The sequence below is a fragment of the Trematomus bernacchii genome, unplaced genomic scaffold (genome assembly GCF_902827165.1).
Source record: "Trematomus bernacchii unplaced genomic scaffold, fTreBer1.1, whole genome shotgun sequence".
Taxonomy (NCBI): domain Eukaryota; kingdom Metazoa; phylum Chordata; class Actinopteri; order Perciformes; family Nototheniidae; genus Trematomus; species Trematomus bernacchii.
Window position 1 is genome coordinate 13241319 of NW_022987828.1, and position 22975 is coordinate 13264293.

At 38.4% G+C, this 22975-nt stretch overlaps 1 protein-coding gene across 1 annotated transcript; it reads right to left on the reverse strand.

The window, feature by feature from the left end:
• Positions 1-1858: 1858 nt before the first annotated feature.
• Positions 1859-22388, reverse strand: hhat (hedgehog acyltransferase). The gene is made up of 12 exons (XM_034152371.1): positions 22288-22388; positions 20934-21080; positions 20777-20841; positions 19809-19922; positions 19519-19713; positions 18118-18330; positions 17563-17740; positions 15729-15879; positions 12945-12980; positions 8191-8392; positions 7635-7779; positions 1859-2288 (listed from the first exon to the last, which is right to left on the reverse strand). Exons 2-12 carry the CDS (start codon positions 21052-21054, stop codon positions 2203-2205), a joined length of 1506 nt encoding a protein of 501 aa, XP_034008262.1. The 5' UTR covers positions 21055-21080; positions 22288-22388; the 3' UTR covers positions 1859-2202.
• Positions 22389-22975: the final 587 nt, after the last annotated feature.

Sequence of the window (22975 nt, forward strand, 5' to 3'; positions counted from 1 at the left end):
CGTACACCGAACCATTGGCAGCCTCTTCGCTCTGACACCTGTTAGGGTTAGGGTTACCGGTGCATGTGTGTATTTGGTGATGCCATGTAAAATAACATCAGATCGAAACATATCTTAATCTTGGTTAAGATATCAGCTCTTTGTTGTGACCGGTCAGGGGGTGGCACTTGACATGAACATGTGTCAGTTATCTCATCACTGGGCATGTATCTTTAAAACTGTAAGTAAGCATACTATTCAGAAGTCGTTGTATTTGGCAGTGCAGACATTGCTCTCTGTATGCTGCCTCTTCTGCAAAAGATGAGACTCTGAAGGACAACCCTTTGACGTTTATTGCAAGAATTTCAACCACAACGCTTTATTCCTGCTGATCAAGATTACAATTACAGACCTTTGCAGGAAGGACAGTTCACTGATACACACAGGAACATAGAAACCTTGGGAACAGGTCAATTGTTGTTGCTGCAATAATAATAAGAGGACCACAGGCAACATGAGTTTTTTGTTAATGATGAATCAGTCAGTAATGATTTAAAAAACACTCGATCTCGATCTGAAATGTATCTCCTTGGATGCCTTGCCCTGGAGATGCCCTGTGCACTGTGAATAGTAAGAGGATCAGATTGTTTTTGCCACATCACACTTTCTAAGCTCAAAAGACCAAAAACAACAACACAGATAAGCCTTTCAAAGCAGCTTTCTGTTACTTACCCAGACATGGAGTTTGTCTTCAAAACTGTTGACTATTTAGCCATCCCCCACTGGATTACAGACTAAATTATTTATTCTGATCTGAATTTAAATGTGAAAGCTTTTAAGATGTGTAATTTATCGTCAAAGTTGTTCATTATGTTCTGTTGGGGTGAAAATAAACTGAATTGGTCGAAATTAAGTTAAAGGATTTTGCAACCATCACATCACATCAATTCACCTAATGACTCTGAACAGAACTGCCAATTCATATTGTTAAATTCAATTAAACTGCAGATTCTTTTCTCGACTCATAGATCTTTTGGTGTATAATCATATCAATATACAGTAAAAATGTCAGTCATCAAATTTAGTTTACAATAATTAAGCAGAATTTTTTTTTCAAAAATAGTTAACGATTATTTTCCTGTAGATCGACTAATTGGTTAATTGACTCTACTCAGGCTTTACCCCTCAATTGTTTACCATCAATTTCAACCTCTCTTAAAAAGGAAAGACTTGTGATATTCTTTTCTTTTTTTTATGTCTATGAATCCCAGCTCTAACCCTTTACTTAAGATAGTTGTCATGCCTCAGTTTCTCAAATACAGGGCAGTAGGTTAACCCCTTTAAAATACCCCACAACATTCCTGACTTGTTTGGACATAAACACAGCTGGGACATGAACATGTGAATGAATCGTTTCATCAGGTACAGGATGGTTATCCGTTATAAGATAGATGGATATATATAATGACTAGGCATTAAACAGTTGACAGAAATGAGGAACTTGTTTATTTTCCTTTTATCTGCATTCCAGTGGATAAATGCCATCTATCATTGTTACTGTGCTGAAAGAAAAGTTAGTAGTCCATCGGAAGTGTTTAAAAAATACATCTATAAATATTAGTGTCATCCTACTTTACCTAAATTGCATCTGTAAGTGGAATAATGACATTGATCAGGTTCCCTGCTGCTCTATTCAGCATTCTGTGCCTTTTGTTTTCCTCTGAATAAACAAACGCTTTAGTGGCGAGCTAAAGGAGGACGGTAAATTAGAAATTAGCATTTCTCCGGTTTACCGCACCACTAAGCAATACTTTATCAAAGTCATATAACCAAACAGATTTAGGGTCCATATTTGAATTTACAGTTTCTTAGAATAACAGTGATTCAGTGTAGTTTATTGTGTAGAAAACATGCTTTGACACTGTGAGGGCTCATATTGGAAATGCCCTGAATTTCAGTCAATTACAGCTTATGTGCACTTTCATTTTCCACGAAACTCCTCAGAGAGAATCCGCAGTGATCCTTTAAGTCTTAGCTTACAGGCAGATTTTGCACGGCCTTGCCGGTTGTAAAAGTGTCTGCTCAGCTGCATTCAGCCAGGTTTAGGACGCTCTGTGGAGGAGAGCCAGGTGTGCCACAGAGCCTCTGTCTGGTGAGGACAAGGCTCCGGACTCAGCAGGTCGCATTCGGGGGATTCTGCCTCCGATACAAAGTCAAGGTGACTCATGGTGGGCGAGAAGTCCACTCCAGTCCAATCTGAGCAAAGCAGTAGAGGAAAGCCAGCATAGGCAGGGCAATGGTGGACCAACCTGAAATGTAAAGAAAACAAATGTACTCATATCATTAATTTGTAAATGATTAGACTGCTATGCACAGATGCTTTTTGGGGGTTACTAATTAAAGAGCATGAAAAAATATGAGATGATTGCAAAATTAGGTAATCAGTTTATCCGGTTTTATTATTTATCGGTAAGTGTTTGATTAAAATGAATTTTTGAATTATTGTCTTGCAGCAAATGAGATAAAATGATCAAGAAAGCAATAGTTTCAGATTGAGTAATACAAAGAAAACCTGTTATATTCATTTTTAGACACCACAGTACTTATGTTTCAACCTAGGAAGAGTTTAGTAACTGGTGGAATAACCCTGATTAACAATCTTTCATTATTGTTGGCCTCCTCTTCATCTGTTTGTCACATTGCTGTTGTCTGACTTGTTGCCACTCCTGGCGAAACAAATTCAAGCAGCTCGGCTTTGTTTAATGGCGTCTTACCATCCATTGTTGTCTGGGGTTTAGAGAACACAAACATTTTAATTTTACTCAAACATATATCTATCAATAGTAAAACCAGATAAGTGATACATTTGCAGTGGTCTCTCCAGAGCTGTATTTCACAATAGCTTCACCGACAGGCAGTAGTAGTAGTAGTTTGCTTAGTTATCCCGGCTCTTCCGTGTTGTTTTACAGTTATTCCATTTTTCTATTTATAGCAGCGTCTTGGTTGGTCGAGCTGGCAGGTAAGCACAGCTGTCTGCGCCTCCTCCTAAACTGGCTTTCCTCCAGATTATCCCAGCAGCTTGCACCTGCACCCACAATGCTTTTCAATGGTCTATTCTTTTCCATTCATGTCAAAATCTCATTCACATACACACGGGCTGCTTTGTGCACAGCTGTACTGTCCGGCTCCTGTCTGCGGGAGAGAAAGGTTACATGGGCTGAGCCTGGAGAAGCCAGACTTTTTATTATGCATCTTTTTATGCTGGAGGAAAGCTTTGTGCTGTGAAGTACTGCTATAACACAGACCTAAGTATGCATAAAAATAGCATACATTTTTTTTGACATTTTACATGTTCATAAGGAATTTATAATATTATGCATTTCTGATATCTAAATAAATCATACAAAGCCTTTTAGTTTGTGGCCCTTCAGGTGTTTTATATTTGCATATGTTTCATTAAAGCCCTCAGTGTTCAATATATTGTCCATCCATCTGATTTAAAACTAACAGAGAAAGCAGAACTTTAAGAAAAAGCACACGCAACTAGTCAAATGTGAGTACCTTGTGGTCACAAATGAGAAATCGTAGGATCTACTTGATCTTTTGGAACAAGTTTTTGCTGCTGCTAATTACTCAATCCTGGCAAAGACAGTGAACACAATTACATCTCCTTCAGACTCATGTTACTATGACTCTAATCAACCACTGCTGTAATTAAACCAGTTTCTCTGCCACTTGATTAACAGAGTGCTTCGTGTTCATGTGAGGGGGAAAGACCACGTGCAGAGGCAACTCAAAACTAATATCAAACTGCAAAGTGATCAGAAGGACTGTGCTACTTGGTATATTTTACATTATCACTAGCCTGAGAAAACAAGGACTTGCAAATAAGTAAATGTGAGGTTTCTTTTGCCATTTGAGTCTCTGTTTGTCTTTTCGTCTGTAATTTGGGATGAATCGACATTAATCATTTTTCATCTGTTCATGTTTCCTCCAGGAAGAACTATGTTTGCTTTAGTGACCCATGCTTTTTCATCCTTTGGCATCATCAGGTCAACGTTGTAATTTCACTGTTTATACATCCTGTATATGTACACAAGACAAATGACACACCCATCACCCTTAGCTGTATTTCATGTTTAGTGCTAGTGGCTAATGCTAGCCTTTAAACCTGCTAAACATCATCATGCTAGCATTTTGACTAGCCATGTTTCCAAGAACACATTTTCATGCAAATTTTTCAAGTATCGAATTAGAAAAGCTGTGACAAAACAGCAACATTTAAAAGACCTCCTATTTTTCTAGGATAATTTATAGTACTGGATAACAAGAGTTGGAAGTAAATCGATGTAAAGGGGTTCACTGATTTATGACCAAAAAGTAATAAAAGCGCTACTCAACAGTCTGCATAAAAACGTTTTAATTCTAGCTTTCACAATTTGCTGTTATGATTCACACTTTGTATTTAATACTACACACTGTCTACTAGTATGATACCATTTTAACAACTCTGTGACCCAGCATTATGTCTCTAAAATAATCAAACATTGGGGCTTCTGGGTGGCATGTGAAATAACAAACCCATATCCTTACGAACATATAATACTATAAAGACCATTTTTCTTAGATGGTGAAAGAAAGATTTACCACCAGAGAAGTCAAAGAGTGCATTTACGCTTCTGCCTGCACCAGTATACATCGCAGACAGGCTGATTTAAAAGCATTGATCTCATGTTAATGAAGCAAAGCAGCGCTAGCCCTCGGTGGGATATTATGCAGTAATGGCTACAGGCATTTCTGGTGGATCCATTACAGTTAAATTTAAAAGAATAAAATCTGTACTGAGGGAAAAGAAACACGATTAATAAGTGGTTTGTTCAATGGTCTATTTAAACATTTTAAATAAGCATCAGGCATTGCCCTTTTTGGATCTTTATTTTTGTATTTTAATGGTCCAAATGATCTCCTTAAAGGCAAACTGAGATTCACAGTTTAGTTTCTAGGTCTAACTCTGAATAATTTACAATAGAGATGGTATTTTATAACACCCTGCTCTTATTTTTAGGTTTCTCTTAACTTATTTACACCAAGTCTACAGGAAGAAGCATAATGTTCCACACAATTTGCTGTGAGGCTGAAAAAAACTAAACTGCTGACTGGAATATGATCTGCTACGGGCTGTTTAGGCATCATTTGGAGAGGCCCAAAGACTGTACGACATTAACAGAACATAAATGCTAATGCTGTTCTGGGTCTGCTGGATGTGTAAACAGGCAAACACCAACTTTATAAAAGTGTTTACAGCTTGTTTCACTTCCCCTGTTGCCAAAAAACGTAAGTCTGCTTTAGAAAGGACTAAACTATGAATTCAGCATTAAATAACAGTTGTTGTTGATACGTTTATATCACTCTATTATACGGTGAAGTATCAGCACTGACTCTGCGCCCGACCCAGCGGCGTCTGCAGCTCAGGCTGCTTATCACGAGGAGGCAGGCTTTCAGGAGGGCCTGCCATCTCGCTTTAGGTACCAAATGAGCCAAATAAAGACACAGCGGGTGAAACAGGGACTGGCACAACCACTTAGCAGATGTCTCTCCATCAGGAGAGTTCGCCCATACAGAGGCACAATTAGTCCCAGTACAACCCGAGCCTCAACATCCACTGAAAACACTGCGTAATATATCGTCACTTTATTATAATCAGTGTATGTATAAACTACATGTATGCAAGTTGTCTCTTATTTTAACTTTAACCATACTATTTTTAGCTGCTTTCACTACTGAAGGCAGGGATGCAAACTCATCAGGTATGAAAAAGGTGACAAGGATCCAAGCCCCCCGACCCCACGGAATATCGGCTTTAAAATGAGGAATAACAGAGGATTTTAGCAGTCAGAACAACTAAAGCAGTTAATAATAACAGAAACGCCAAAGGGTCACATCTAATAGAAATGTATAAAAGCATTTATATGAATTGTGTAGCAGTCAGTTTATAATTTTGGCAACACTGTTGAGCATTTTGAAAATGTATTTTCATGCCTCTGTGCAAGGCTTAGTCTTTCTATCTGTATAGCCAGTGGTGTAAAGTAACTAAGTTCATAAACTCAACAAGTACTATACTTGGGTACAATTTTGAGATACTTGTACTTTATTTAAGTATTTCAATGTGTTGCTACTTTGTTCTTCTACTCCACTACAGTTCAGAGGTAAATGGTGTACTTCTACTCCACTACATGTATTTAATAGCTTTAGTTACTTTACAGATGTGGATGAATGATGTGAAATATAATCAAGTGTTAAATCAGACTTTAGTTCCACCTGGAGTAAATTCACAAGCTACCCTGCAGTATACAAAGTCATTCAAACTAGCTGCACCTTTACCAGCTTTGAGAACACTTTAATGATCAATAATTATAAAACATATCATATATATTATTCTGAAATGGACCAATCTGCACAATGACTACTTTTACTGTCGCTACTTTAACTATATTTTGATGATAATACTTTTCTACTTTTACTTGAGGAACATTTTGAATGCAGGACTTCTACTTCTAAAGTACAAGACCTGAGTACTTCTACTTTTACTCAAGTACAAGACCTGAGTACTTCTACTTTTACTCAAGTACAAGACCTGAGTACTTCTACTTTTACTCAAGTACAAGACCTGAGTAGGCCTACTTCTACTTTTACTCTAGTACAATATCTGAGTACTTCTACTTTTACTCTAGTACAAGATCTGAGTGCTTCTACTTTTACTCAAGTACAAGATATATACTTATACCACCTCCGTTTATAGCCTATGAAAAAAACTATTTGAAAACGAAGGCTAAAGCTAACGTTAGCAGATAGTGACAATGTATGCTAGTTAGCTAGCTCAACGATAATATTGCGACAGGAACACTTTTCAGTGCACATCACGCTCTGCCGCTCCGACAGCGGTCCAGTCTGTGCCACAGTGACTCCGGACCGCACAGTTAATATTAACGAACGCACCCGTAGGTAATGTAGCTGCTGAAGCTAGACCCTCATCCCGGAGCAGCAGAGCCTTATTATACATCCATGAGCAGAGTCGACAGGCAGGAAGACTCGAGCACACAGCTCGCGCTTCATTATAATATATAAAAAAAGAACACCATGCGTGATGGCACATAACAGCTCGCGGCCGCAGATTACTCCGGGTCCCAGACCCTCCCCCCATACCCCAAAAATATTTTTATTGCAGATCTACATGAATCACACAAACGACCTATTTTGGATTCAAAACGGCGAATTTCGCCGAAAGGTGACAAGTTTACATCCCTGTGAAGGAGAAGTTGAAATGTACTACAATACAACTCACAGTACCTCAAAACATGTTTAACCAATATTATTTTTTCATTGGTGCCTTTTGATTTTAGTTCAATGTTTAATTTTCATGGAAATATTTGCCTTTAATTAATTTTAATTCAGCAACATATTTGTTGTATCATAGAATCATAAAGAGATCTGTTTATTTATAATTATAATGAAGCAATATAGTTATTGCGACACTCAACCAAGTTGTCGAATATTTTCCCCCTTGAAGAATTTTATAAAAGTATAAATGCCAAAATCCTGCCTACTAAAAAGCACATAGACATCAAGTTGTAAAAGCTTTGTGGAAATGGACTTACCTTGAATGAAGACACGCTTCCAGAAGATTCTGCCAACATGTATCCCCCCGAGGAACACCAGATTAGAGAGGATGAGCATGGCGGTGGAGAAGGCAGAGAGAAGGGCAATGCAACGCCTCTCCATCGCCGGAGAGAAATGTCGCTCCTGGGAAATCAGTAAACAAAAAAGAGAGAAACAAAAGATTTGCAACGTAAATCTGAGAAACTGAGAGCCGTAAAGTACTAATGAACTCTGCAACCATAAACTAGAAGAATTACAATGTGCCTTCAGACTTCATTAGAGGCCAAAGAAGCAAGAATAGCCTGAACATGTAGATTGTTAACGTATTGGAAACAGACTTTAACTCACATTAATGTTGGCCGTTGGACTGTACATGTCAATTAGATATGACCGCTTCCAACCAGTTTGTCTCTCGTCTGTACTTACTGCAGCAGCTCCAGGCATTATCTCTTATTAAATCAGTTTACATGACCCCTTTATTTCTAGCTACAGGAAATATTTCATCATGCTCACACATCTGAACTGTCACTGACTTTAATTGGAATCCAAACTCACAACAATGGAGTGAATGTAAGATGAGGCAAAGACAGATTTCAGTGTGTTTTCCACCACAACTCCGACCCAATTCATCAGGGCCCAGTATCGCAAGTAGTCATGGCCGCCGTGCCACAGGCAGACGAACCCGAACGCAAGGCCAGTGGATAACATTTGGTAAAGAAGACCGTGGCGAGAACCTCCCAGCGGCACGTAGATGTATCTGGAAACATGAGTACATAACAGTAAAGAATACATCTCTAGACACAATTAGAATCAAGCAATAGCTCTTTTAAGGTCCCCCATTATATTATTTTTCAAAAATACATTATAGGTCTCAGATTGATCTCCGAAGTGTTTGGCTCGACATACCAAACAGATCACGTGGGCGGTGTTACCTTGGTTGGTTATTGGCTAATGGTTACACAACCCCAAAAAACCTTGTGACATCACGAAGTGGCCAAAAACTGATCAGCTAATTTTCAGACAGGTTTTTATATTGATAGATCAGGACAAAAAGAGAGAGGATATTTTTCCTGAAACTTTCTGAGTCTCTCAACACAGAGGGGACACATATTTATGTATAAAAGACATGAAAAAGTGCATAATAGGTGACCTTTAAAGTAATGACCTGGCCAACACAAGACAAGGCACATTTCTTGTATATAGCACACTTCAAGGCAATGTGCTTCACAAAAATGAAAAACATTTACATAAGAAAAACATAATGCAATAGTAACTCTTTATAAAATGACAGCCATTAAAAACCAATAAAATAGAATAAGATGGGTATAAAATACAAGAATAAGAGTTACAGTGCAGTGTAAGATATAAAAAGTATTGGGTTTAATCAAAAGCAGCGGCAAAAGAGAAGTCTTCAGCCTTGATTTCAAAGAAGTGAGAGTTGCAGCGGACCTGCACTTTAATGGTAGTTTGTTCCAGATTTATGGAGTATAATCACTGAACGCTGCTTCTCCATGTTTGGTTTTGACTCTGGCGACAAAAAGCCGACCAGTGCCAGAAGACCTGAGAGGTTTGGATGCTTAATAATGTAGCAGAAGATCAGAAATGAAAAAAACAAAACAGGGATGGTAACAGACAGATCTTTCGTGAGGGCAGGACACACATACTGGAGAAGTTAAGTTGTAAATGGCCCCACATTGCACCAAAGAATTGCAAAGAATACTCATGTTCATGCCATGTTCATTGGTCTTTGCTCATCATTGCTTTGACGTGTGGTGCAAAAATAGAGGCACTTTCGGGAATATCAATCATATCAAGTTGTTAATAACGCTGCAACTGGGTTAATGATTCCAGAGTGGTTTCTGTGATTTGCACCAAAACCATGACACATAGTTAACCCATTTTCTTTGTCAAATTGATTTGTGTCTTCCATAACTCTAGTGAGGTCTTGTTTTGGTTGGATAATGTCAGATTTCAACATATTGGTTCAATAAAACAAGCAAATATCTATCTCATAACCCACTACTGTGGTTTAATGAGATTACACTTCATGCAGTGATAAAAATAGCCCACATGATGCGTATAATATCCCATCAATCAGTAAAGATTGTGGTGCATGCTGTGAAGAGAAATGGCCTCAGATATTGAGAGAAGCTCCTCTGTTTCATGCTACATCACTCCAGCACACTTCGAAAACAAACATCACGTTATGTCTAGTGTTGCTGAGCTGGGAACTAATTATCTCAGCCACCCTGTGGATAATCAATGTTCCTGACTGAAAGATGAGCCAGCATTTTCTGAGCCTTAAATAGAGTGGCTAGCTTGGATGCAGGATGAAAGTAGAAACAGATGGAGAGGAACCAGAGTGTTAGGGCAAGAGCAAACTGAATACCTAAACACACTGAGAACCCATCCGTATATTTAAATTAGCGAGATGTAGATGGATCCTAAACAGATGGTAATCAAACTTTGAGCATTTGGAGATGTACATGAATGTGTGAGTGAGTAATCAATTTGTTATGTAACACTTTACTATTTCAAGCAGATGGTGCAGACAACATGCAGACAAGGTTCAGAGACTGGCAGGAGGAATTAGTCTTGCAACTGTTATTGTCTGTTTCTGTGCTTTAATACAGAAACACAGTGTACTTTTGTTCCTTGCTTTAAAGGGCAATAATTATGCTAATATGTCTAGTTCATGCGTGTATTCTGGGATTGTACTAGAACATCTTTATAAGCTTTTATATGTTGAAAAAACACATTATTTTTCTCTTTCTGTCTGAATGTACCTGTGTTCACCCCTCTGTCTGAACACTCTGTCTGATGGCTGCCTCTTAAAGCCCCCCTTCTGGAAAAGCCCAGTCTGTGGTCCGTGATTGGCTCTATGAAAAAAAATAATGGTGCGTCTTTGGAAAAGGTGGTTGCTAAGTCGTGGGTGGAAATACTTACATGTGAGGCGGTATATTCGAATGAGCGTGTATGTGACATATGAGGGGAACAATCTAAATCTGTATAGTGTGTTAAAAGGGCCATATTATGCTCATTTTCAGGTTCATATTTATTTTTTTGCCTCTTCTGTGACATGTTTACATGCTTTAATGTTCAAAAAGGTATTTATTTTTCTCATACTGCCTGTGCTGCAGCACCTCTTTCACCCTCTGTCTGCTCTGATTGGATAGCTAACTGGCTCTTTGGTGATTGGTCAACCGTTCAGAGATGTCCCGCCCATTAGCCTATCACGTACAATGTGTTGAAGCGCTAGTCAGGAACGTGGGTGTTATGTAGTGATGTCACTATGTTACATAAACAAAAAAGTCCAATGGAGGCATGTGTGTGGGAGAGAAATGTAGCCGTTACAGACCATTTACACACACAAAAACCCACTACAGGTAAGGGAAAACACAATATCCCATTTAAAATCCCTTTTTTTCTGACTCCAATATTACAGCTGTGGGTTTGTAGGCACACAAGATACACAATGATGTGCATAAGCACTGAAAAGGTGAGGTTTTTATGATATAAAGTTGTTACAGTCAGAATTAACAGAAGCTTTAGCTGTAACCAAAACATTAGTAAGAACCGGGTAATAATTTGGGAAGAAAACTCTAAAATCACATGATTTTTGGTGGTCCTCAATATTTGCGCTACAGGTCAAATGTAGCGCACTTCCTAGACTGAGTTTGGTCATTTTGTCATAACATGTCCCATGTAGTGAAAAAGTGACTTTTATCAATTTGTTGTCATCTTTAAGTGCAATCATACCCCTTCCAGGCTCAATCCAAGCCTCCACTTATTAATTTTCACATATTTTCTCCCAGATCTCCTCATCCATAGCAGCAATACCACCATTAAGAGCTCTTTAGTTGTCTGATAAGTGTATAAAACAGAGAACCTGAGCAGAATAAATGCAGAAAGCCTTCAGGAATGGTGAAGAATGAGCCACTTAGCTGCCCAGGGAGACGGGGTGTCAGTGAGTCATGTAGAGCACATCATTTAACACCTACGCTCTCATCTAGCGCTCTTCAGACAATTTCAACAGAATTTCAGAACTCCATTAAAACCTCTTTAAAAGCGCTTTCACTAGAAGGAACGTCGGGGCATTGTGTCATGTGTATAATTTTGCATCAGCAGTTGCATAATTGCAAGTGATGCCATTAGGCGGGAGAAAACAATTTCCAATGGATTAAAATGGAAACTAGCATTTGCAATTTAAATGAGGTTTTTTTGCCGATTAATTGGAGCCTTTTTAGCCATCTGATATGCTGAATTTAATTCTAAACTCATCTTTACCTTCTGAAGAGCAGGTGTACATGTACGTCATAAGTGTCAACACAAAAACTAATTAGCAAACAAAAACCGAGACAAGGGAACATTTTACACCGGATAGCACTGTGTTTTCTGACAAGCGTGCAACTGTGGCATCGCCTTGATGTAGCAACCTGCCTCTAGCAAGCGGACCATAACCTCCCAATAGGCTGCGTTTATCCAAGTGTGCATCATTAAAAAGTAGACAAACTAATAACAGCGTTGTCCAAAGTACAAGTGAGCAAACACACAATTACGTATGCACATATTAAACAAGGAGGCATTTCTCCAGGGTGCGGAAACGGTAACACAACAGAAGAACTATTCACCAACAACAGCCAACCTCATAATCATGAGAAAGCCTTCATGCAAATGAGGCGTCCTCGTCCATTATGATAAAACACGCAGGCAGGCAGCTGGAGAGTGGCACCTTTTTAAAGGTTATACAACTGACAAGTTCAATGCCCCGCAGGAAACAAGCTCTTAATAGTAAGTGTGCGATTAATAACACATACAGTATGAGTAAACACGAGCTAGATAGGTAGATAGACGGATAGATAGATAGACAGATAGATGGATAGAAAGATATATAAAAAGATAGATGGATAGAAGCTAGATATAGATAGACAGACAGACCAACATAGATGGAAGGATAGGTGGATATAGATAGATAGATAGACAGACGGACGGATAGATAGATAGATAGATAGATAGATAGATAGATAGATAGATAGATAGATAGATAGATAGATAGATAGATAGATAGATAGATAGATAGATAGATAGATAGATAGATAGATAGATAGATAGATAGATAGATAGATAGATAGATAGATAGATAGATAGATAGATAGATAGATAGATAGATAGATAGATAGATAGATAGATAGATAGATAGATAGATAGGTTATTCAAGAGTTGTTATTTGATTTAGATAGCATTTTTACATTTTAAGTAGTCATTAACATCTGAATTAGTCCGTCCACCACTCATGAAGTGCCTCTTACCTGATGAGCCATCGATACAGACCGGCGTCAAAGTGCCTGAGAGTGAAAAAAAAAAGGAAAAGAGAAATGAATATTGAGTCTCACATTTACATAATAATAAAGCACAGAGTGAGAAACACCTGAGCACTGGGCCTTATATAAACTGGGCCTTGCATGCTCTTTGTCATTAAGATGATTAGAAAAAGTGTTTGTTTGTGTTGTGCTGCATGTAAACTGAGGCTGTTTGCGAATGATGTCAGTGGACAGCTTTATGCATTCCATCAATGTTGTCAACATTGACCAGCTCAGCACACGGGCCGGATTGGAGTGCATCGGTGTCAGCACATTGGTTGATCCGCATTCTTACTGCAAAACCGAATACACTGCCTTCCATCTCAATTGTATGGGCTCTGAGTTAAGAGAGCAGTTTCTCAATGTTAATGAACTAAAGGAACAGAGGATGTTTGCTGTAAGAAAGTGGCAGAAAAATATTTCCTGCATGGTAATTGCAAAGTATAACCATAAGGGAGACTGATTTTTCTCACAGTAGCACTGATGTGTATATCAGAATCAGCTTTATTACCAGGTAGGTTGACACGTACGAGGAATTTGACTTGATGTCATGGTGCATAATGTTATAATGTTATGGTATCAAAGGAGGTCTGCATTTACTTGCATGTTGGTTCAGTCTAAGCCTTGTTCACACTCTCGGTCAGTTGCCAGTTTATTAGGTATATCCAGCTAAAACTAATGCAATCTAATGCAACAAATCCTGCCTTCATGAAGTTTATCATTTTAAAAGGATGTTTATTTAACTTTAATATAAATGTATCATCCACATTTTCAAATTCACTGTGTGCTATATAGCTTCACTATTATATTTTGGAGGATGTAGTTTGTGATACAGTTAAGCTGTAATGTATTATACTAAGAGACATTTGAGTTATTTAGCATCCTCTAATAAATGTAATTAGGGTGGACAATGTAATAGAAACAGCTGTCAGTTTAATGTTTAACAGCTCCACAAACTGAAGCATAAATTATATTGCATTTTAATAAAGTTATATTCAAGGTAGGATTTATTGTAGGATGTTGTATTACAGTCGACTGGTTTTATTCAGTTGTATTTAATGAACTGGTAATGGTGTATATTACAGCATAGTTCACAGTGTGTCAGCAGTACCTATTTTCTGTGTGCTAAATATTTAAACACAAATGACACAAAATGTTCCCCATTTGTTTTACCTGACTGACCTGAATACTATTTAAAGCAGTGTCTTCGCTGTCTTTCTATACTTGAATTCTTGCTGATTAAGGTACTTTATCCCAATATAACAAGCAGTACTGCAATGTGTGTGTTCCTTTAACTTGAGCAAGTGTGACCCCTTCAGCATGAACCAGGCATAGTCCTTCGCTTGGAAGTGAAAGTGTTAAATGAGCTTCATCACATTTTACAATTACCATGACATTTACTTTTAAAGAGGTAGGTGGGACAGAAATAACTGTATGATGTGTGTGTTTCCACAATCTCATGCTTAATGAGTGTGGCATAAAGGAGGGACAGAAAACGTGGGAAATAGCCCTTTTCAACCTGCACAGGAAGGGGAGGAGATAAATCAGACACACCTGTGAGCAGAGGGAAGGGAAACATCTAGCAAAAGCATGGAGGAGATCAGAAAGTAAGGAGAGTAAGGAGATAACTAAGTTTTAGTTTCTGGAGATCTCCGCTTATCCAAATGACTAAAAGTGACATATATAAAAGTAGAGTAGCAGTTATTCTATGTAGCAGCTGGATTTCATGGGATTATAATGTATTTATCCTTGGAGCAGGTTTGGATTAAGCTTTTCCAACTCCCTCTTTGACCTGCTGTTGGACCTAAAGTAAGGTATGTCTCCTTCCTGTCTCCAGGCTTCTCATATTCTCCTGCTTCATGTTAATGTGCCCTCACCCTAATTGCATCTATTTTTGCCCTTTTCCCCTGCTCAATGCTCCATGGACAGTTTATTTAATTAAGGGACAATTGATTTCCGCCTCATTTGAAGTTGGTTTTTCGTTGATTTAATGGACACAACTGTTTGACATTTCATTTATTTCGATTATTATGTGGTTTAATGGAGAAATATTAAGTTAAAGATTTCTGTTTCCTTTTTATCTAGTCTACTTCTGTAAAAGGCTACCAAGGTTATCTCTCCAAACGATTTCAATCAATAGTTTTGAATGGCCTAGGATTAGTCTGATGTCTGGAGCCCAATTCTTACTTTGAATATTCAAGAAAAACCAAGACAACAATATAATTAGCTTGACCTACGTTTTTTACTGAGAAGATGACCTTTTTTCACAGAATATTTTCCCTTCTGACACACATTTTAAGTGGCAATCTATTTGGCGATTATTCATTTTTTTGAACACACAAATGTTTTTCTTTTCATGATTTACTTTGTAGACTACTTAGCTGTTTTTACTTAACAAAAAACAACAACATGTAGCCTTCAAATGTAGGACCAACCCCAGCAAAAAACAAACCATTTTAGCTTGAGTCTGAAAGAATGATATAATGTTCCTGGTGCAGAGGTGACCTACAGTATTGTTCTGATTGCCAGTAATGACAAAATGACACAATTATCGGGGCCCTGTCTGAATCTTATTGCAAAAGCACAGTGAGCACTTGAGGCTCTTGACATTTCCTTTTCCTCAAGAATACCAGGGATGCTAGCTCTCCTGTCGCTGAGGGAATCCTGCGGGACCAATATAATAGCACATTTATGTCAGGGGTAACTAGAATTGTTTCTGCAGCTTGATCTTACCTCCACATCCCTGTGAAACTGTACATGATGCTGACACAGCGAGGGAGCTTTGGGGGAACTAGTTGATCCATAGAAGCCAGCATGGATGGAAAGCCGAACAGCACCAGATACTTCACAAAGAAAAACTGGACAAGGGCCAGCGCCAGACCACCTGTGAGAGGGGGAAAAGTCATATGTATTATGTAAATGATCAAGAACAGTGCTCTTTAAGGATAGGGATAGTTGTATACTAAGAAAAATAAACAATGACTGTCAAACTGCTCAGCTCACTTTATTAATTATTGAAGTATATTGTATTGGTTGGCATTGGGAACAGCAGCTGATGTACTATGTGCTACATTTTAAACCCTAATGAATACTTATCCATAAATAAATTATAATTTTATGAGAGTTCCTCAGATGCTTTTCAGACTGCAAACCACTACTGTGGACTTTATTTTAGAATAAACTGGGCAGTTATTGTTTTTTTGTTTTAAAACAGGTGTTTTGTATACCCCAAATTCACTATATTTGCGTGACACGACTTTTAAATAATACAACACCCTCTATTATAAGAAAGGGAAACACTTGTTTTAATAAGGAAAAAAGGGAGGAGATCTCAGGAAGAGCAACAAAGGAGGGATCAATAGGTAGAACTTGGCAAACAAAAGATTGTGCTGACATTTAATAGCTGCTGAGAACAGTTAGGCTGAATTGCAAAAAGGAGGCCAGTAAATTATAACGATTCAGATTCTATACCTGTTTATGGCGACGAGGGGGCAGGCAGTACAACGGCGAGTGAGTAAATCACTGTATTAATGAATGGATAAGTAATAAAACTTGAAAATCCCAGAGGAGCTTCACATCTAAAATAGGATCAACACAAGACTGTGCATGCAGAGTATTTACTACCACAGCGTCCTCCTGAGTAAATCACTTAAAGGTCCCATGACATGGCCATTTCTACTGATCATAATTCCATTGTTGAGGTCTACTAGAATAGATTTACATTGTGCAATTTTCCAAACTCACATTGGTTTCTCATACAGCATCTCTGTATAGTATGTGTTTTCACTCTCTGTCCTACACGCCGTGTTGGAGCTCCTGCCCCCCCCCCTCCCTATGAGCCCACTGTGCTCTGATTGGTCAGCTCGCCCACTCTGTTCTGACGAGTCCACCACCGTTACAGCGGAACATCAGTGATTATGTGTTACAATGGCGTTTGTTAGCAACCAGAAAATGACACCAGTAAGGACAAACAGATGAGAATGCTGCGTGGGGTCTGGGTGCCGTGTTGGCGGGACGTTGCGCGGCTCGCTGCTGTGAGGAGCGGACAGTGTGAGCTGGCTTACTGGTGTCATTTCCTGGTTGCTGCGTGGGGTCTGCGAGACAGCGAGACATCGCGAATGGACGCGAGAAGGGGGGGGTGCTGAGGGGGCTGCAGCACCCCCATCTGACATGGGACCTTTAAACCTCCCCAAAATAAAGAAGTCATGTTTCCTGCAAAGACTCACAGGGCCCTTACAGAGGATTTAAACTATAACTTTGGCAATTATTTCTTAAATTTTGGAAACAACAATGTAAAAGCAAAAAAATACATTATCAACAAACACCTATTCTGTAACTTTATTTAACACAATCACACCACAGAGCATGACAACTCGAATCAAGACCATTAAGTAAAACTCCTATCGGCATATCTGACCTTTAAAGCCAACTAAACACTTTGGGGTAAGGGGGAGTAACATGTTTTAAATTCTGCACCTTCATAACATCTGTCTCAAGTGGCTGGTAAACATTAAAGCTAAAAGTAATGTACATAGCAGCCAAAAATACACACAGCATAAACACTTACCCAAGGCCCAGGGAGGGAGGATCTCTAAGTATGTCTCATTAGATTGGATGGAGTGCATATACATAACATGGATCATGTATTCCACGAGGCACCACCACAGTATGATTCGTCCTGATCTGAGCAACAAGTATATGACACCAGATTTGTCCCCGTCACACTCCTCAGCAGGCCTTCGCATCTGCAAATGCAGAAAGTGAGTTGTTGTTAAAGGTTGCTGGTTGCATCTTCACTACAAAAAGAACAACACCAGGATTTAAAAAAGAGCAACCATGTAGTATGAACACGTATAAATCTACTCCAAAGTTGGGTATAAAAACAAGCAGGCATAAAAAGTTAGTATTATAACAGTGGATCAAATGAAGGGTTAGCTATTCCTCTTCAAATCTGGTAAAAATGTAAGATAGAATTCTCATAAATGGCCCTCTACTGATTGTCTACTATGTTTTTAAAAAGGTGACCTGAGATCACCTGCACTTAGGAGAAGCAATCAGCCGCCTCCAGACAGTAACAAGAGGCAATTTCAACAGTTTAATTTGCTTTTGTTTACACTCTTACCTGCTCAGTGTAGTCTCTGTACGAGATAATGGGTCCATTGTAGAAAAAAGGATGATAGAAGGTGTATGAAAACAACCAGCCGAGCTGCACAGCTCCACCACCGTCTGCAGGGCTCCAGCAATGCTCCAGGCTGAAGCTGATGAGGCGAAGTCCACAGACAGCGACACTGAAGACGAGCAGATAGTACTCCTCCTCGGTCTTATACCAGCCTCTCTGTGTAACAAAGAGGAAGGCCAATTATTTGTCATCACATTCCTAGGGAATCCTTATATAATAGTGACAGTCTGACACTAAATTTAGATATACTTTTAAAAATAGTTCTTATATGCTTATAGATATGACACATTAAAAAGGGGAACATTAGCAGATTACAGCATAAAACTGGAAATGAAGATCTGTCAAGACCTACTAATAAGCATATGCTTGAGACAACTTTTAATTAGGTCTGCTTAACAGCATTGGGAATTGTGGTTAAACATAGGACTCAGTCTGTGTGCAACTGTGTGCAATCGTGTTTGAGCAAAGGAGGCAGATCTTTTGAAGCATTTACAGGTCTGTCAGGTCTATTTCACATTTCCAAGCATAGTTGCCTGGCTATAACCATGTTGATGTGTCAGCTAATGTGCAGTTAAAGGGTATTTTATATAATTGTTCTAAACCTTCCCAAGTCAATTCAAACAGTTTTTACCTTCCAGCTGTAAATACAGTAATTGGGCAGTCAATCAGCTCATAGATCCTTTCATACAATGTATATCATGCAAATGAAAACCGGAGGAAGATAAAACAACCCTAAATGTACTGAAATAAAAAAAGAACCAGTGTTCATAATAACAGATAAATGAAGACATACATTGAATTGAGTCCTATAGTCAAATCTAAACTGAATTCAAATATTGTTTTGTCAGTCAATTATCATTGTTGTGTGTTTACATGCGTTAATCCTCAGGTATTACTGGAAATACCAAGTGTAGTATCCTTTCAATAAAATTCACTTCACTTTTGTCTTATAACCTTATTCTTGTTATTGTGTGCCCTCTTGTGTTCTTTGAAAATATGACATGCAGTGAAGATTAATGGTAGATGAAACAGTTAGTATGCATGATCAAATCGAAATAAAAAAATGGACAGTATCATTGCAACAAAGAAATGGTAAGTTCAAGTGAATTTGATGGTCAAGACAGATGACAGACTTTGTCCACCCTGTCTTTATAGCTTATTCTTTGTAGCAGATTCACATCATATTTTATACGTTGTATCCTTTAAAGGACCGACTGTATTTTTCCTTCATTACAAGTAAAATAGTAAAGACACATTTAAATGTTTCTGCTATGTAAAGATGATTTTTAGATGTCATCCGTCCAAAATCAGGAACAAATCATATCCATTTGACATACAGCCTACCTGGATCTCTTGTAGTGGATGGATGTGAAGTGTGGAGAGCAGCAGAAGGTTGCAGCACCATGACAGAGCAGGCTTTTGTAATTGGGCCACTGAAAACGACAGGCCCACATGTACCAGCAGCACGCTCACACCTTTAATCCCCAACACACTGCTGGCTGCTAAGAGGCCATATACGGTGAGTGCTGGCACCCTAAGCTGCAAGAGAAAAACATTAAAAAAAGGATGTTGCATTGAGTCATCTCTTCCCTGATAGCAATATTCCACTTCACAGTTCGGTAGCAGTTTCCTACCTTGGGATTAAAGATGCTGGTCAATCTTGATATCACGCCATGACCAATTAGAGTCCACAGCAAAGACTTCTTAGCCCATTCAGTCCAGAAACTCCACTCAAAGTCAGAAAGGTCCTGACAAAAAAATACTTAATTATGGCACTCTAAATCACACCTTAATTACATTTATTAAACTAATTAAAGGTGGGGTAGGTAAGTTTGAGAAACCAGCTCGAGATACACTTTTTGTTATATTCCATGGAATGCTCTTAACATCCCGATAGCAATGAATGTCTTAAGTGCTTTGACAAAAAATCCATAAAAAAATGTCATCTGTGGAAGCCGTAGTAGTGTAAAAAGCACGACCAATCATTTTATAGCCGGCCCGGCTAAAATAACTGGATGGCCTACCTGCCTGTCAGCCTTCCATCTGTGCACAAACTTATCTCGTGCCCTCATTGTCATAGTTCACCTCCTGCCCTGCCGTGGTGCCCTTGAGCAAGGCACCGGACACCCCCTTTCCCCCCCCCACTCCCATTGCTCCCCGGGCGCTGTACAATAGCTGCCCACTGCTCCTAGTACTAGACTCCTTGTACTGGGTTAAAAGCAGAGGCCAAATTTCACTGTGTGTGCTGTGTGCTCTGCATGTGTGACCATTAAAGAGGGTTTCATCCCTCCCTATTCATTGGTCATGTGCGCGTTCGTGTGTGTTGGAGGAGGGGCTCTGTAAGGAAGTGGCAGATTTTTTCCGGTTGTGTACTTTCAAATTCTAGCGTACTCGAGCTGGTTTCTCCAAAATGACCTACCCCACCTTTAATGCCTTTCAAAAACTTGAAAAACTAAACTGAAACACACTTTAAAAGGCTTTCCGTGACACATAATAGTGTGTCTCACTATGAACTCAAAACAAACTTATTTTTTTCAGTGAGATGCACAATAATGTGGGTAAAGATCGGGCTTTAGATCAGTAATTTCAACATTGAACTTACCCTTTTAAAACCCTTGACAAGGCCTTTTTCCAACTGGAATCCTCTCTCTAATCCTGCTTCATGCTCTGAGGTACAAACCAGGAAATAACAGTTTATATTTTCTTAAACTTTTAAAGTTCATTGAACCATCATACAGATGTCTGTCCATCTATCTTACCTTTGGAGAACCTGTGAAGTTGGTAGAAAGAGTAGAGATGTGAGCCTAAGGACAGCACCCAATATGCAAGGATCTCTGTCCTTGGCAGAGGGGCCAGTTGAGCCTTTGATTTAGATGTCATCAGGGGAAATCACTGCTATAGTGCACCTATAATGAAGTGAGTCAATTTATATCCCGTACAAACATTAATTAGCACTACCAAAAAGAAACATACAATATATCAAATAAATCTGGTATTGAAATCTGTTTTTTCTTTCTATAAAAAAAAAAGTTTAAAGCTTGATCAAACTGAAACTGGTAGGCTATTCTTTAATACATTAAACAATTTACGATTATATTTCCCTTTTTTAACATTAGCAACATCAACCGGAAACTCTGGGAACATTTCTGAACATCAAACACAAATTGAGGTAAAATTGCATTATAGTCAGATTAGGTAGGTAGTTAGATGTAATGGTAGATTATGTTACACTTTTAATACAAGTTATAACATGTTAAATGGTTTCTGCTGTTGACACATGTAGCCAATGGCTACATAAACCTGTATAAGATTAATGTGTTGCGTGTACAGTGGTGGAATGCAAGTACATTTTTATATACTTGTATTTTACTTAAGTAAAATGAATACTAATCCATGCAACTTTATTATTTTAAGTATTTAACCCACTAGGCAGATACATATTTAGAGGAAATAAAGCACTTTTCAGTCCATAACATTTATTAGTAACTTAGGTTCTGTGCAGATTGTTATCATGTATATGAACTACCTAATATGAATATTATGTAGTATTATATATTGTTTTATTACACAAACGTTAGTTTAAAACAGTCCACCATTTTCAGGTGCTGCATCTGTACTACTTTTGGTATTTTAAGTACATTTTGGCGCTAACAATTTGGTTCTTTATAATAACATTATTACTACAGTACTTTTACACTGTATTGTTGTATTACTTTACTTTTTCCACCACTGATATGTATCATTTTCATCGTTAAGTACAGCATCGTCAGGAATATGCCAACCGGTTGGCATGTCAATCACTGCCGTTGCTAGGTAACACTGCACCCAGCGGTTGCTGCTGACTACGACGTACTAGTTCACACGGGTAAAATAAAGTAGCGTTAACTGTAAGCTACCGTTTCCACTGTTATCGTTTCTGGGCATTTTATTGGCGTTTGAGAGAATTACGACACCACTTAAACCAAGTCGGCGTGTGTCTTCATGTTGTTGTGCTAATTTGACCATTATTTGTATTCCCAATTTGTTTAGGTGAGCTGAAAACTTCCGTAAACTCTCCAGTTGGAATGGCAGTTAGCTAAGCTAGCTAATCACGTTAACAAGTTGCAGTGTTACCTGATACTACTGCACCGCTGTCCATTGCAGTGCTGTAAAGTGTAAACAGCACTGTCTGAAAGCGCTTGGACCAGAGGAACATAACGATAGAACAATCCGGCATCCAACATTCAAAGGTATTGATTTCTTCTTCTTTTCCCTTCATTTGTGCCATGCAACAACTTTTTAGAGCATGACCGCCCCCATCTGTGCAGGAGTGGCTTCATTATGCCAGGAAAAATATGCTGTAGTCAGTGGTTAAAAAAACTCAGATATTGTCCTTTACTCAGTGGTGGAAAGTAACTAAGTACATTTACTCAAGTACTGGACTTAAGCACACATTTGAGGTACTTGTACTTTACCCGACTATTTTCAGTTGTTACTACTTCGTACTTCCACTCTACTACAGGAAGCAATTAGATGTATTGTTCATATTTGTTTACTAGTTTCTTTATAAATTCAGATTTTGACACACAATAGTAAACAATTTTACAAAATAAAATATCATTATTATTAACATAAACCATCAAATTATATTTAAATAACTAAAACCATGAGTGGGTTAACAGAAAATGTATTGGCAGAAATTCTGCTAACATTATTTATACAGTTCTAGCTTCTTGAATGTGAAGATTTATTTTAAAATATTGGTTTTGTTTTCGCTACAATGACTACTTTTACTTCTAATACTTCAATTACATTTTCCTAA